This window comes from Symphalangus syndactylus, chromosome 14, assembly GCF_028878055.3.
Source record: "Symphalangus syndactylus isolate Jambi chromosome 14, NHGRI_mSymSyn1-v2.1_pri, whole genome shotgun sequence".
Classification (NCBI taxonomy): domain Eukaryota; kingdom Metazoa; phylum Chordata; class Mammalia; order Primates; family Hylobatidae; genus Symphalangus; species Symphalangus syndactylus.
The window spans coordinates 65412707-65429562 of NC_072436.2; the positions used below are offsets into that span (position 1 = coordinate 65412707).

A 16856-nucleotide genomic window follows, 5' to 3' on the forward strand; every position below is an offset into this window, starting at 1 on the left:
ATATGATGTATTTTGGAATACAGACATTAGAACTTCATGAAGTTTTAGCTGTTGATTCTTTCCTAAGCATCATCCAGTTAATGATTTAGGCAACATATGACTGAAATAATTCATTGATCATGCACATTAACATAAACGTTACACAAAATATGCCTCTAACTGAAACCGAGAGGTATAAAAACACATTTCATTCTTCGTAAAGAACTTTGTGAGGAAATATAACTCTGTGATTGTATAGACACTTTTCCTCATAACACTTTGACATTCACAAACAGTAGATTGCACTGCAGTTTGTAACCATTTTAAGTTGCATAAACTTCTCCTTGATTTTCAAATGTAGTATACCACTGTCTACTAAAACTCCTTTTTGTTTCAACTAAGTACTCTCACATATATTAGTTTATAATAATGTTTCTTATTATTTTTAAAGTGTTTTCCTTTCAAGGAAAAGAAGTAAATTCCTATGTCAGATGGTTGAAGACTAGGTATTAGCCAGAGAGATCTAGATGGTGAAATCCATCTTCCAGCCCCAAATAAGCTCCATGAACATAGAGGAACGCCAGGTGTCACACACCTTTCCTTCACTCGAATTCATTCTTGACTAGAGCCTGTATGCCTGTTGCAGGGACATTTAAACTCTTAAAGGATTTCTTCTGATCTTTACTAAATACATTAAGAAGAATGCCAGCCAGTGCCCTTTTGTGTACTGGGACATGTAGTCATCTGATTAAAACAGGGAACATGAACTCTGACTTTAAAATGTATTGTAGATATAAACGCTCTCAGCTAGAAAAGTTTTCCACATCCACAGTCATGATGGGAGCCTTTCACTCCTCAGAAATAATCCCTTTTTAGGTCGTCAAAAAAGAGAACAACTGCCACAGCTCATGATGCAATATCTTCATGAGCCCAGAGCACATACAAATCCTAAGGGAACTACCATAGTACAGTGCTCATTCTTGGCACCGGAACAAATGAAACATATTCTATCCTGCACACACCTGCCAGAGCAGGCCACTTTCCTCTTCTGGGAGATTTAAAAAGCCCCCCAAAATGTTATTACTCCAATCCCCAATACACAGAAAAAGGGGGAAAGGCTGTTTCCAGTGCTCCGCCTTTAAACGGCTGTAAACGTCAGTACTCACAGTGGCATATTACAAAGTAATAAACTGTGCACTTGAGGGCAAACCACATATTGAGCTAATGAAGAGCTCACTGTGATTAGGATTTGATCAAACATAACAGCAGAACATAAGCAAATTCTATCTGAATTCCGTAATGAATATACATGCTGCACTAACATTAAAAAAGCATGGCAGCCTATCCCAAACCAGCAAGAACAGTTGTGTGCATATAGTGGGTCTTTGTGTGTTTGAACTCCCACCACATAAGGGCAAACTCGATATGCATGCTAACGTCCTATAATTATCAAATTAAAAAAATGCTAAAGGATGCCAGAGTGAACATGAGGGAAAGACCCACTCTCCTTTAATTTTTTACAAATAAATTTAAATTATAAATTAGAAACACAAATAAATTTAAACTATAAATTAGAAACACAAATAAATTTAAACTATAAATTAGAAACACAAATAAACATAAGTGGCTCTAACTTTCAAATGAAGTAAATGAATTGTGTAGGAGATTAACCCCTTAACCGTTTTTTTTTTGTTTGTTTGTTTTTAAATTTCTTGACCAGCTCTTGAAGAAGATGTCTCTTCCCGTTCTTGGCAGCCCGAAAAGAATGGCATGCAGCCTCTCCTGCTCCTCCTGCCGCCTCTCCTGTACCAACAGCTTCTCCACCCAAGCCTGGGGAGTCCTGCATTACAGAAAGCAGCTGCTGGATCTGCTGTGCAGTGGGGTTGTCATGGGGAGAACCCTCCCTCTCCTCTCCTGGTGCAGGCTCCACGCTATCAGTGAGGCTCGCCTCACAAAGATCTTCAGGGAGAGGGAGGGGGGAGGGAATCTGAGCACCGTGCGAGCCTCCCCTGCTCCTGACTGCCCACCCCACCTGGGGGCTCTACTCACCACCCTGCTTGTCAGCAACACCCCAGCTCCTGTGGGATTAGGGCTCCCAGAGCGGTACACAGGTAGTGGTCTGGCTGCTGCTGCAGACTCTGAGCCTCTTGGCTCTTCAGCTCCACCTGCAGGAAGACCCTGGGCATGAGGGCATGTGGTGGCTGGCTTCCAGATTCCTGGCCCATTAATAGGGTAGCGAGGGCACTGTGGGGCTCTGTGGCCTGCCCAGGCCCCTGGCCCCTTGCTCCAGGCCTAAGAGACTGCCTCCCTTGCCTAGAACCCCATGCCTCCTTCCCCAGCCTCAAATCTCACGTCCTTTTTCCCAGCACTTAAACTGTAGGCCACAGACTGGTGGAAAAGCAGGGGAAGCCAACCACCATCTGCTAAGTGTGCTACATGCCTAATGTTTCCACGTATTATCTCATTTAATCATCAGCACCTCTGCAAGGAAAAGGCCACCTTCCTTTTGAAGTTAAAGAAACAGAGATTTAGAGATGCAAAGTAGTTGAATTATGACCAGTGGAACCGAGGTCAGAATCCAGTTTGAATCTAAGGAGTCTTTTTTGTTTTTGTGTTTTGTTTTGTTTTGAGACAGCGTCACTCTGTGTCCCAGGCTGAAGTGCAGTGGTGCGATCTCAGCTCACTGCAACCTTCACCTCCCGGGCTCAAGTGATTCTCGTGTCTCAGCCTCCAGAGTAGCTGGGATTACAGGCATGCATCACCAGGCCTGGCTAATTATTATTTTTTTTTAATTTTAGTAGAGATGAGCTTTCGCCATGTTGGCCATGCTGGTCTCAAACTCCTGACCTCAAGTGACTGTCCTGCCTCAGCCTCCCAAAGTGCTGGGATTACAGGCGTGAGCCACCACACCCGACATAAGGAGCCTCTTATACCACTGTCTCTTCCTCTGTGATTGGGGGGCTCCATGCCTCTAGCTGGGATGATGATGTCCAGACCTGGGAGGAGCCCAGGGCTACCCGCCTCTAAAAGTCAGAGGGCAGGAAGCAAGAAACAGTCATAGGACTGCCCTGGAGGGTGCTGGGGTCACCTGCCCCCAGGCTGCAGCTGCCTCTGGCCTGGCACCTCCCCTCCCCAGAGGCTGGTGCCCGCCTCCCAGCCCTTCTTGGATGGGTCAGAGGTTACCATCTCTTTCAGCTCACCCGGCTTCTTCTCCTTTATTTTCTGCTCCAGCAGCTGTAGGGCCTTGTTCTGGACAGAGAGAACCAATCAGTGGCCACCCACTAAAACTGGAGACCCCAGAACTTGGTGTCTGCCTCCCATGGCACCGCGAAGGGTGGAGGCAGGTTAGAAAAACCATCCCCTCTCTCCCACAGCCATCAGAGCAGGGCTCTGGCTCACAGGTGCCTTTAGAAGTACCATTTCATGTGAAGGCTATAATGCCCCATTTTACAGGTGGGGAAACAAAGGCCTTGAGGGCTAGGGAAGAGGGCAGCCTCCCCAGGTGGGGCAACGCACCAGGTCCTCCGAGGCGCTGGATAGCTCTTCCCACTCCTCATCGAGGGCTTCCCACCCCGGCTCCAGCATCCTCTCCAGCTCCCGCGGCCTCTCCTGCCCTGGCAGCTTCTTCTGCTGACGCAGCCTCTCTTCCCGTTCCTGTAGCCTCTGTTCCCATTCATATAGCCTCTCTCCCCATTCGCATAGCCTCTCCTCCTGTTTCCGTATATGCAGATCCCATTCATATATCCTCTCCTCCCGTTCACGTATCCTCTTCTCCTGTGTTTGTAGCCTCTCCTTGTGTCCGGTGCTCAGGAGAAGCAACATCTTGTTGTTTTCCACCTTGGCCTGGAGCTGTCTTCTCGCGCTCTCCAGCTCCTTTTTTAGATGGTTGATCTCAACCTGTAGCTGCTCCACCTCAGAGGGCCCTGCTGGGGACTCTGGGGCCAGGGGTTCAGCTGAGAAAGGAAGCAGACAATAAGGGCCTCTGGATTCCCCCCCCCCAAAAAAAATTCTCCCTTTGATACACAGCTCCTCCTCTCAGGCTTCCCAAACTTGGCCTCACTGCTAATGATTCCTCGCACCCGGATGGTAGCCTATCTTCCAAGTCACTTTCAGGTAGAGAGCACTGTGGGTGGCTGACAGCGGGCACTCCTCCCTCTTTACTGATGGGGACACTGAGGCTCATGGAGAAGACAAGACTTGCCGTCTCCTGGCACAGACCTCTTTCCCTCTGCCTCAAAGCCCTTCCATCCACCCACCTCCCTGGGGCATTCTAAGTCACCCTTACAGACCTCTGATGCCAGTCCTGCTCCCAGGTCATGCCAGCCCCATCTTACCCGTCTGGTGTTTTAACTTGAACAAGCTCCTCCCGAGCTTCAGTAATCAGGACTTCCCCTTCTTCAACATGCGAGGAGCCTGCCCAAAGCACAGGGGGGAAAGGGCCCTGGAGAGAGGGGCTGGTGAACCTCTAGAGACAGACTTTGAGAAAGGCCCACCCCCCTTCTGCCAGCTTGTGATTTAGAAAGGTGCATTCATTCAACAAACATTTACTGAGCACGTACAGGCCAGGTACAGTTCTTCATAGCAGAGATATAAGACAGCAAAGGACAGACAGGAGCCCTTGGCCCTGAGGCTTCCATTCTAGGGGCCTTTAAATCTCAGACTTTCAGAGCTAACAGAGACCTTTGACACTCTCTACCTCCTCCAGAAACACGAGCCTAAGGAGGAGAGATGGCTTGTCCAGACTCAAAAGCAAATTAGGGACTGAGGCTGGGCAGAAATTCCGGCCCCTGACAACCAGTCAGGCTAGTGCTTCCCTGAGAGGTGACAACTCCAGGGCATGTGTGGCAAGGACTAGAGCAGGGGTGTCTGGAGAAGAGAGAGTCAGCGAAGAGGGCAGTGCAGAAGAGCCATGCTGCATGTTCCGTGCTCTGGGGTCCCTCCAGGTGAGACCTGGGTACCCCAGCTCCCCATTTGCCCTTGGCATCAGGGGCCCCTAACCCCTTTCTTCAGGGCCCCAAAGGGAAACTGGAGTCCAGGATTGACAGGCTGGAATCAGGGGACCCCACTGGACTCTTCCCAGTGAATTGATGTTTTTGCTGAGTTGGCCGATTATTGTGGAGCTTGAATCCAGGGCTACCTCTAGTTGTTGGTACTGGCTCTGAGGTGCATGCAGAGAGGAGGAGTTGGAGGAAGATTGTGGGGAGGGGTAGAGAGAACAATCATTAGGGCTGGGGGGGGTGTGGGCTGTCTCAGCTGGCAGAGGGGCCACAAGCCCCTGCTGTGGGAGGAGGTTGGAGGGCTGGCCTGCAGGGTCACTGCACCTCGGCCCAGGGCTTCTTACCTCCAGATCCTTCAGGGTAGATGACGCAGGGCCCTCCCTGGAGACACCTGTTGCTGACTGCAAGAGATGAGAGTGCACATGGAGATGTTCTGTCCCCCCTCACTGTCTAAGCCCTCTGACTTCCTTTCTTCCCCATCAACTGGCAAAAGCTTCTTGTCTGCCTATCTTGGACCCTTTGTCCCATAACTCCTTTGTGCCAACTTTTCTCATGGTTCTTATCTCCCCACCATCCCACCGTGGGGCCCTTTCAGTGACTCCTAAAGGGACGGACTGATGGCAAGTGGCTCTTATCATTGGCCTGGCTTCCCCTCGAGACTGGGGATGAGGAAAATCAAACAGCGATGACCATTTCCTGGATGTCCTGGGTGTTTGCAGTAGGCCATGTACTAAGGATGCACATAAAAGCAACAATAACGAATCTCATTTAAACTTCACAAATGGAAGTCAAAAAATACCATCTCTATTATACAGATGTGAAAAGAGAGGCCCAAAGACCTCAAGCAACTTGCCCTAAATCACATCCTAATCAATCCCTAATCAATCCTTAGCAGACAGAGAGGCAGGATTCAAACCCAGGATTCTTAACCAGTACCCCACAGTCCGTCCACAATCTTAACAATTACCCTCTACTGCCCCTTGGGCCCCCTGTCCCCAGGAGCCTGGCCAGCCAAGACTCACATACCCGGGTGAGTGGTAACCACGAGAAGTGGATGCTTCAGGGCTACTGCTATTGATTTGCTTTCCTCCTGGAATGCCAGGGCTCTTCCTCTGCCATAATTTTTTTAGCTGTGGGAAAAAAGAGCAGTAACACTCGTGAGAACTATCAGCCCCTATAGCCACATCCTCCTTTACAGTTTTGACAAAATACTTTTATACACCATCTGATTTAATGCCACCAACCACTGTACAAGGTGTTGTCACAATCATTTAGTGAATGACAGGGATTGATATCATGCATAGAAAAAACAAAAGAAAGAAAGAAAAAGGCAATACTGGAACTTAAACTCAGTCCTCTGACTCCAAGCTCTGGGGTTTTGCCTTGAATCAGCAGCTACCAGAGACCAAAACCAGGGGTAGAGGTAGAAAAGTAAGCATTAAGCAGGCAGGAACTGTAGGCCTTGTGGTTTAGAGTCATACATCCTCACACGTCTATGGGTGTGAAGAAGTGCACCGGTACCTCTCATACTTTCATATCAATGTGTCCTCATGGCAGAAGGCAGCTTTTCTGTTAAATCTGGGAATTTATCAGGAAGATGACAACCCAAGCCTCATTTCAGAGAGAAGTCTGGTATATGCTTGGAAACCTATGTGTCTGTCATCTCTAAGTACATTAATGTTTTTTCTCAAGAGAATCAAGGGAAAATGATGCTTCAGAAAGATGTCCCACATTTATCCTGTGGCACTCAAAGTACCCCTGGTTGAGATGATATGAGGAAGATTCAAGCTGTCAAGTTCAGTTTCCCAAGATCTATTCCACAGAAGATGGGCAAATCTCACTTCAGAGACCACTGACTGAAGGGCAGTCTGGTCCCAGAAGCGTGGAGAACTCAGAAAAAAATGTTAAAGTCTCTCTGGAAAGTATAAGCCTGGGAGAAAACCAAACCAAACCTATTCTCCCATTGCCACCCAGAGATACTGTCAACGTTTTGAGCTCATGGGCGAAGTGTAGGCTTTTCCCACTGTCAATTAGACATTGTTAAGGGAGTAAGGCAGCCTGAAACCTCTTGCTCCTAGGTCCCATAGTCTCCACTCCCCTTCCAGCTGGAAATTTGTGCTGCAACCAGAGGAACCAGAAATGGGGTGAGAAAACTTAGGGGACTGGGTTGTAAGATCAAAGGCCGGTCTTGCAGCAGTAATGACAGTTCCTAGGGGGACTGTGACATCACTACATTCCACTCCTCCCAGGGGAGGGGACCACATCAGTGCGATGCCCAAGTAGCCGCTCCATGATGGGGGAGGGAAACACACGGTTTTGACCCAGGTCCTCGGAGACGCCAGCCCAAGAAGCCCAGGGAGGTTGAGCTTGGGGCAGCAAGAGGGGAGGGCAGAGTCTGCAGTAGGGAGCCCCAGGAGTCACCAGCCCAAAGTCACCCAGGGATGACTGGCGAGGGCAGGGCCTGGGGCTGGGGGACCCAGGTCCTGGGAGACACAAGCCCAAAGAGCCCAGGGAGGTTGGGCTTGGGGTGGCAGGAGGTGAGGGCCGAGTATGGAGCAGGGAGCCCCAGGAGTCACCCGCCCAAAGTCACCCTGGGGTGATTGGCAAGGGCAGGGACTGGGCTCCTTGCTGAAGGGGTGGGGCTGACTGACAAGACTTTGGTCGGGGCAGCCCAGAGGCGCTGGGGTTGGGGGGCCCAGTCTGGTATGCCTCAGGAGTGGCATGGACTCTGGCACCGGTCTTGTCATCAGAGGGGATCTGTGGCTGGGTTGGGGGCCGTAACCTGGTGTGTTTTTACCTTTTTCTTGGCTGTAGCCAATTTCCCCTGTTGTGTTTTTTCTGACATCGTGGGGTGTGGAGGGAGGCGGGGTTGGGGCCACATCAGCAAAATCCCAGTGAGCACTGCTGAATGCCTCCAGTCACCTACCAGGGAGCTGTGCGACTGAGCCACAGGAGGCATAACCAGGGCCCCACTAGAATGCAGAATAGGGGCGTGGCCTTAATACTCCAAGCCCATTGGTCAGTGAGAAAGACGAAAGGGAAAGGAGGCGTGGCCAGGCAGCAGCATGTCCAGAGGGACCTGTGACATCATAAGGAAAGCGGCCCATGCAACCACTGTCCCCGCCCACTCAGAGAAAGGGGAGGAGCTGCCCACTCTGGGAGAGGGGAGGGGCTGGCTTTTGCTTTAAAAGTTTTGAAACTGTGAAAAAAAACTTTAAAAAACATATGTGTGTATACTTTATATATATGTGTGTCTCTGTGTGTGTATCTATGTGTTCCTCCAGAGCTGTCTTCATTATCCAGCTTCTATGCAAAGTCTAGGAATTTGGCCTATATTTTTCATCTTCAAATGGAGCACAAGAATTACCAGTATTACCTTAACTGAGATATAGATCCTATAAAAATGGAAAATCCATAGCATGCTTGATGATTAATGAAGCCAACTATAGTATCCAACATTCCAATAAGACAAAATAATCACAATGATTTCTCTTTTTTGGAAAACTGTTTGTCTTATTCCCCTCCATTATTGTTAAGATTTTTTTAAAAAACAAGAAATACGTCTAATATCTTTAAAAACACAAAGCTTTTGGGCCGGGTGCGGTGGCTTATGCCTGTAATGCCATCACTTTGGGAGGCCGCACTGGGTGGATCGCCTGAAGTCAGGAGTTCGAGACCAGCTTGGCCAACATGAAGAAACCCTGTCTCTACTAAAAATACAAAAACTAGCCAGGCGTGGTGGTGGGTGCCTGTAATCCCAACTATTTGGGAGGCTGAGGCAGGAAAATCACTTGAACCCAGGAGACGGAGGTTGCAGTGAGCCAAGCTCACGCCACTGCACTCCAGCCTGTGCGACAGAGCAAGACTCCATCTCAAAAAAAAAAACAACAAAAAAATTGCTTTATTGACCAAGTCAAACATCCTCCCTTTAACTTCTGCCTTTATTAATTATTTCTTTGAAGTCTCCCATCTTTGAGAGTTGAACATTTGGTTTCTTTATTATCAGGGTTTTTTTTTTCTTTTTTTTGAGACCTAGTCTTGCTCTGTCACCCAGGCTGGAGTGCAGTGGTGCGATCTCGGCTCACTGCAAGCTCTGCCGCCTGGGTTCAAGTGATTCTCCTGCCTAAGCCTCCCAAGTAGCTGGGACTACAGGCACAGGCCACCACGCCCAGCTAATTTTTTGTATTTTTTTTTTTTTGAGAGGGAGTCTCACTGTGTCACCCAGGCTGTTGCCCAGGCTAGAGTGCAGTGGCGCGATCTTGGCTCACTGCAACCTCCGCCTCCCGGGTTCAAGCAATTCTCCTGCCTCAGCCTCTGAGTAGCTGGGATTACAGGCGCCCACCACCACGCCCAGCTAATTTTTGTATTTGTAGAAGAGACAAGGTTTCACCATGTAGGCCAGGCTGGTCTCGAACCCCTGACCTCAGGTGATCCACCCGCCTCGGCCTCCAAGAGTGCTGGGATTCCAGGCATGAGCCACCGTGCCTAGCCAATTTTTTGTATTTTTAGTAGAGACAGGGTTTCCCCATGTTAGCCAGGATGGTCTCCATCTCCTGACCTCGTGATCCACTTGCTTCGGACTCCCAAAGTGTTGGGATTACAGATGTTAGCCACCACACCTGGCCTCTTTCTTATTTTCAAGTAAATTCACATACAGTAATACATTTTCCTTTGAGTCGCTTTTTGTCAACATCTCGAAGGGTTTGAGAGATACTTTTCATGTTGAAATTTCTTTCTTTCTTTCTTTCTTTCTTTCTTTCTTTCTTTCTTTCTTTCTTTCTTTCTTTTTTTTAATAAATAGAGACAGGGTCTGTCTCTGTCACCCATGCTGGTCCTGAACTCCTGGGCCCAAGTGATCCACACCTCAGCCTCCTGAAGGACTGAGATTACAGGCATGAGCCATTGTGCCCGGCCTCATGTTGACTCTGTCTCAAAAAAAAAAACAAAAACGAAATTTCTATCTAAAGAGTTTGTAATTTTTTTTTTTTTTTTTTTTTTTTTTTTTTTTTTTTTTTTTTTTGAGATGGAGTCTTACTTTGTCACCCAGGCTGGAGTGCAGTGGCACGATTTCGGCTCACTGCAATCTTTGTCTCCCTGGGTTCAGCGATTCTCCTGCCTCAGCCTCCCAAGTGGCTGGATTACATGCACATGTCACCATGCCTGGCTAATTTTTGTATTTTTAGTGGAAACAGGGTTTCACCATATTGGCCAAGCTGGTCTCGAACTCCTGACCTTGTGATCCGCCCGCCTTGGCCTCCCAAAGTGCTGGGATTACAGGCGTGAGCCACCGCCTAGACTTTGTAATTTTGATGTTTATTTCCTCTTTCCTCTCTGACTTGAGTACTTTATTTTGTTAAGTTGTGGTTAATTTCTAATTTTATTTTATTGGGGATCAGTGAGTATGGTCTGTGAGATTGTTGCTTTTTGGTATTTTTTGAGATTTTTTGGATTTTCTTTCTAATCTTTTGGAGATTTTTTGGTCTAATATTTGGGAATGCATAGAGCACTGTAAACTTATCCTCTGAACATATAGCAATGAAATATAAAAAGAGCAAAATTGGCTGGGTACAGTGGCTCATGCCTGTAATCTCAGCACTTTGGGAGGCCGAGGTGGGCAGATCACGAGGTCAGGAGTTCGAGACCAGCCTGGCCAACATGGTGAAACCCTGTGTCTACTAAAAGATACAAAAAATTAGCTGGGCGTGGTAGCACCTGTCTGTAATCCCAGCTACTCGGGAGGCTGAGACAGATGAATCGCTTGAACCCAGGAGGCGGAGGTTGCAGTGAGCTGAGATGGCGTCATTGCACTACAGCCTGGGTGACAGGGTGAGACTCCGTCTCAAAAATAAATAAATAAATAAATAAAGAGCAAAATTTACTTTGTAAGTAGACTTAAAGACATGAAATGTATCTCCATGGACTAAGATATAGGGACAGAAATGCAAAATGGGGAGTTGCCCTGAAGAGGTTAAAGCTCTGGACTCCAAGTCTGGAATCAGATAGGGAATGCTGGGAGTTTGACTCTGGGTAATAGGAACTAAAACAGCCCACAGAAGACGGCAGTAGACCTGAGGCAGGATTCCTGGTTAGGCTTTTAGGGAGTGGGAGGGTGGGGAATTGAGCTAAGTATAGTGACTGAAGGGGTCCCAGAGATCTGGTGGAGAGAACGGTAGCATTGCTGGGCAGGGTGGATCAAGGCTGCCCAGTGGAAATAAGCCTGCAAATAGAAACTCCAAATTCAACAATCCAAAGATAAGTACACTATAAGTAGGGTGACCATATCTCTTGCTTTCCCAGAAATAATCTCAGTGCACAATGCTAGTCCCAGCATCATACTACTGTCAGCCTCTTTCATTCTTACAGTATCCTGGTTTGGACGATCAATTTCATGGTCACCTAACATATGAAATTAAAATAGTAGAACACGGCTGGGCATGGTGGCTCATGCTTATAATCCTAGTACTTTGGGAGGTAGAGGTGGGAGGATTACTTGAGGCCAGGAGTAGGAGGCTAGCCTGGGCAACATATGGAGACCCTGTCTCTACAAAAAAATTAAAATTAACCGGGCATGGTGGCATGTGCCTGTAGTCCCAGCTACTCAGGAGGCTGAGGAAGGAGGATCACTTGAGCCCAGGAGTTGGAGGTTATAGTCAGCCATGATTGCACCACTGCACTCCAGCCTGGTCAACAAAGCGAGACTCTGTCTCTAAAAAAATTAAAAAGTGGCAGATGCCTGTAATCCCAGCTAGTTGGGAGGCTGAGGCAGGAGAATTGCTTGAACCCAGGAGACGGAGGTTGCAGTGACCTGTGATCGCATCACTGCACTCCAGCCTCCAGAAGTGACAGAGCGAGACTCCATCTCAAACATTAAAATAAAATAAAATAAAATAAAACAGCCTGAAGAAAATAATTGAAAGTGGACTTCTTGTGTAGATGTGGGGATCTTACAAATTACCCAAGAGTACCAAGAAATACAAGAAACACAAACATAAGCACTATCTTTATTAAAACTACAGATTAAAACTCCAAACCATGCGAGGCGCGGTGGCTCACGCCTGTAATCCCAGCACTTTGGGAGGCTGAGGCAGGTGGATTACCTGAGGTCAGGAGTTCGAGACCACCCTGGCCAACATGGTGAAAACCCATCTCTACTAAAAATACAAAAATCAGCCGGATGTGGTGGCACTTGCCTGTAATCCCAGCTACTCAGTAGGCTGAGGCAGGAGAATCGCTTGAACCTGGGAGACAGAGGCTGCAGTGAGCCGAGATTGTGCCACTGCACTCCAGCCTGGGTGACAGAGCGAGACTCTGTCAAAAACAAAAAACAACAAAAAAACTCCAAATCATAAACCAGGTGGAGGCTGACAGAGGCACTTGAGATTAAGCAGGAAAAAACCGGAGCTCACTAGCCCAGCTAACTAAGAGCCAGCCCAGCTCACTAGCAAGGTGGGGGCCGACCTGGGAATAGGGTGCTTTACGCATCTTAGAAGAACACTGAAATAACGTATTAGAAAAAATGTTTTTAACTGAAGAAAAATTACCAGATAGAGGAATTGAGGCTGGGCATGGTGGCTCACGCCTGTAATCCCAGCACTTTGGGAGGCTGAGGCGAGTGGATCACTTGAGGTTAGGTGTTCAAGACCAGCCTGGCCAACATGGTGAAAACCCGTCTCTACTGAAAATACAAAAATTAGCCAGGCGTGGTGGCATGCGCCTGTAGTGCCAGCTACTTGGGAGGCTGAGGCAGGAGAATTGCTTGAACCCGGGAGGCAGAGGTTGCAGTAAGCTGAGATTGCAGTGAGACTCTGTCTCAAAAACAAACAAAAAAATGAATTAAATCTATAGAGTCCATCTATTGTGTCCCAGGAAATATTGGTCCAGAATAATAATTCCAAAATGTATAACAGTGAGATTTCTGGATTTCATAGACAAAGAGATAATTCTTGGAGCATCACGGCAATTACTTCACTTCTTTGTTTTTTTTTGTTTTTTGAGACAGAGTCTCACTCTGTCACCCAGGCTGGAGTGTAGTGGCACGATCTCGGCTCACTGCAAGCTCCTCCTCCCAGGTTCACACCATTCTCCTGTCTCAGCCTCTCAGATAGCTGGGACTACAGGTGTCCGCCACCACACCCGGCTAATTTTTTGTACTTTCAGTAGAGCCGGGGTTTCACCATGTTAGCCAGGATGATCTCGATCTCCTGACCTCGTGACCCACTCGTCTCGGCCTCCCAAAGTGTTGGGATTACAGGCGTGAGCCATGGTGCCTGGCCGGCAATTACTTCATCTTTAAGGAAAAATAAACCAGGCTGACTTCTGATTTCATTACAGCAACACTCAATTCTAGAAGACAATACTTATACGTTCTTCAATAAATAAAGTATAATCCAAGAATTTATACTCAAACTTTTACAGGATAAAAGCAACAAATATTTTTAAACATGAAAAACTCAGGGAATATAATTTTCTTAAGTTGTTATTTTGAAGAGATAGGGTCTCATTTTCTTGCCCAGACTGGAGTGCAGTGGCACAATCAGAGCTCACTGCAGCCTCAAACTTCTGGGCTCTAGCAATCCTCCTGCTTCAGCCTCCTGAGTAGCTGGGAGGCACACGCCACTATGTCTGGCTAAATTTTAAAATTTTTTGTAGAGACAGGGTCTCACTATGTTGCTCAGGGTAGTCTTGAACTGCTGACTTCAAGCGATCCTTCTACCTCTTGTCTCCCAAAGTGCTGGGATTACAAGTGTGAGCCACCACACTCTGCTCTATAAATTATTCTTGAAGAAACTAAAGCAGGATCATAACTTACCGCAAAATGGGGTGGGGAAAAAACTATGGCGAAATAACTGTTAATAATAATTCTGAATCTGTTTAACTGTAGGAGTAGAACTAAAACAAATGTGGGATTATGGTTACACAGCAGAATGTATGATTTTATAAACCTACTAATGTGGAAATGGTATAATTAACATCTTTTATATCTAGGAATCCAAATATCTCATTCAAAGCTAATTTAAAAATCAAGTGATAAAGATATTTATAAACGTAGTTAATAAAAGCAAATACTAAAGAAGGATAAAATCATTTACATTAGGTGAAGAGAAGAAAAGGGGTAAAGAAAAAGGAGGGAAATTACAATGTCATTTTTATTCAGAATAGGGAGTTAAAAGACAGTTTGAAGAAACTGAGGACGATGTGTATTGCAGATTATGATTATAAGGCAACTCCTTGAATAAAAATACAAACCTTCCAAATTATCAGAAGAAACACAAAACACAATAAACACAAAATATGCAATGCAAGAGTGAAAAAAGAACCAAAAGGGCTATGAAACAGCATAATATAGCTGTCACATGAATAGGGCTCAACTCATCTATGGCAAGATAAAGATTTTCAGATTTAATCACAAAGCAAAACTTAGTGCTCTAATTCAAGGAATTACCTAAAATAAAGGGTTCAGAAAAGGTGAAAACAGCAAAGGTTGTTTGGGGTAACAAACAAAATTCAGCAGGGTTATTATAATATCAGACAAAGTTAAATTCAGGGCAAAGGTTAAATGAGACAAGGAAGGTCATTTTATGATGAAATGAGAAAATTCCCAAGAATATAAGACAAATGAGTATTTATGCACAAGTAACATGGTACTATTTATAAAGCAGGACTTCAGAGAAATAAGGAGAAATAAAAACACAATAGTAGCAAAATATTCTAATTTACCTTCTTCCGATTATGTTAGATCAAAATACATCTAAGGTCACAGATATAATATAATTGACAAATTATATCTCATTGATACATATCAAAATCTGTATGTTGAAAACAAAGAGTACATATTACTCTTGAGTGCCCATCAAACATTCACAAAAATTGACCCCATTTTATGTCGCAAAGAAAACTCAAGTATTTCAAAAGTAAAAAGTATTACAGGCTGGGCACAGTGGCCATGTCTGTAATGCCAGTGCTTTTGGAGGCCAAGTTGGGAGGATCATTTGAGATCAGAAGTTGAAGACCAGCCTGGGTGACATAGTGAGACACTGTCTCTACAAAAAATTTACAAAAATAAAAAAAATTAGCCAGACATGGTGATTCACACCTGTAGTCCCAGCTGCTTGGAAGGCTGAGGCAGGAGAATCACTTGGGCCCAGAAGGTCGAGGCTGCAATGAGGTACAATTGTGCCACTGCACCTCAGCCTGGGTAACAGAGCAAGACCCTATCTCTTGAGGGAAAAAAAAAAAGTGGTACAGAAAACACTGATCTCTGATCACAGTGAAATAAAACTAAAAATTAATAACCAGAAACAAAAGCCTCTACCACCTGGATATTTTAAAACTCTGGGCCAGGTGCCGTGTCTCATGCCTGTAATCCCAGCACCTTCAGAGGCTAAGATGGGCAGATAATGAGGTCAGGAGTTTGAGACAAGCCTGGTCGACATGGTGAAACCCCATTTCTCCTAAGAGTACAAAATTAGCTGGGTGTGGTGGTGCGTGCCTGTAATCCCAGCTACTCAGGAGGCTGAGAAAGGAGTATCGCTTGAACCTGGGAGGCGAAGGTTGCAGTGAGCCAAGACTGAGCCACCACTGCACTCCAGCCTGGGTGAGAAAACAAGACTCCATCTCGGGGGAAAAAATAAAATAAATAAATAAATATATAAAACTCTCATACTTCCACTTCAGATTTTAAAACTACATTAAGACAAATCAAAACCAAAATTTTAGAATATCTATAAAATAAAAATAGTGAAAATGCTTTACGTCAGAAATTATAAGCTAGATCTAAAGCAGTACATACCTAATCTACATCTAAATGCTAAGTCAGCCCCCACCTCTTGCTTTTTTTTGAGACAGGGCCTCCCTCTGTCATCCTGGCTGGAGTGCACTGGCACGATCTTGGTTCACTGCAGCCTCGATCTCCTGTACTCAAGCAATACTCCCGCCTCAGTCCTGAGTGGCTGGGATTACAGGTGTGCACAGCCATGCCCAGTTAATTTTTTTATTTAGAAGTCAGCCTTAAATACTTATATTTACCAAAAAACTCAAGAAGTTAGAAAAAACAAAAAACAAAAATACCCTGAAAGGAATACCCTGAAATACCCTGAAAAAAGGAATAAACATAAAAGCAGAAATTAATAATTAGAAATGTTAAATTAAGTTTAGCCTAAAGCTGCCTTCATACATATTTTAAGTTCAGCCTCCAGGTTCCTCCATACATAGTGAACTGTAACCTAACAATGTGCAAACAGACTGCATGTAACCTAGTCTTCTGCTAATCACCGAGTTTCAGCCAATCACAGGCATCAACTGTTTAAACCCTGTTCAAATAAGGCAAAAGCTGAGCTGTAAGCCATCTGGCTGTTTCTGCACCTCACTTCCATTTTCTGCATGTACTTTCTTTTTTCTGTCCATAAATCCTCTCTGACCACATGACAGTGCTGGAGTCATTCTTAATCTACTCTGCTTAGGGCAGCTACCAGATTTAGGAATCAAATCATTCTATGCTCAAACTGTGTCTTAAGTTTTTCTTTTAACAGGGAACAACAACAACAAAAATAGTAGATGAGCTTCAAGTTAGTCTAAAAAGAGAGGAAAAAAAGAAAAATATTTTAAAAAGAAGAAGAAAAAAGCTCCAGTATAACCAAAAACATAAACCTAAGAGCTTGTTCTTTAAAAAAAAAATACAATTTTAAAAGTTAACAAAATAAGCAAAAATACACAAAATAAGATATTTGGGAGAAGTTAAAAGATTCACACAAGACTACTTTCCTCAACTTTATGCAAATACACTTGAAAATCTGGAAAAAAAGGATAATTTGTTTTAAGAAATACAGGCTTTATCAAAATTAACTCTAGAATAATTTTTAAAATGTAAATTATAAAACTGCC

At 45.4% G+C, this 16856-nt stretch overlaps 1 protein-coding gene across 1 annotated transcript; it reads right to left on the bottom strand.

The window, feature by feature from the left end:
* Positions 1-201: 201 nt before the first annotated feature.
* LOC129461666 (golgin subfamily A member 6-like protein 9) lies at positions 202-7991 on the bottom strand. The gene is given in 9 exon segments (XM_063617795.1): positions 202-1849; positions 2050-2144; positions 3180-3222; positions 3496-3932; positions 4314-4392; positions 5051-5137; positions 5321-5377; positions 5999-6106; positions 7774-7991. Coding segments are annotated over 9 exon segments (1272 nt in total). The 5' UTR covers positions 7936-7991; the 3' UTR covers positions 202-1645.
* Between the last annotated feature and the right edge of the window lie 8865 nt (positions 7992-16856).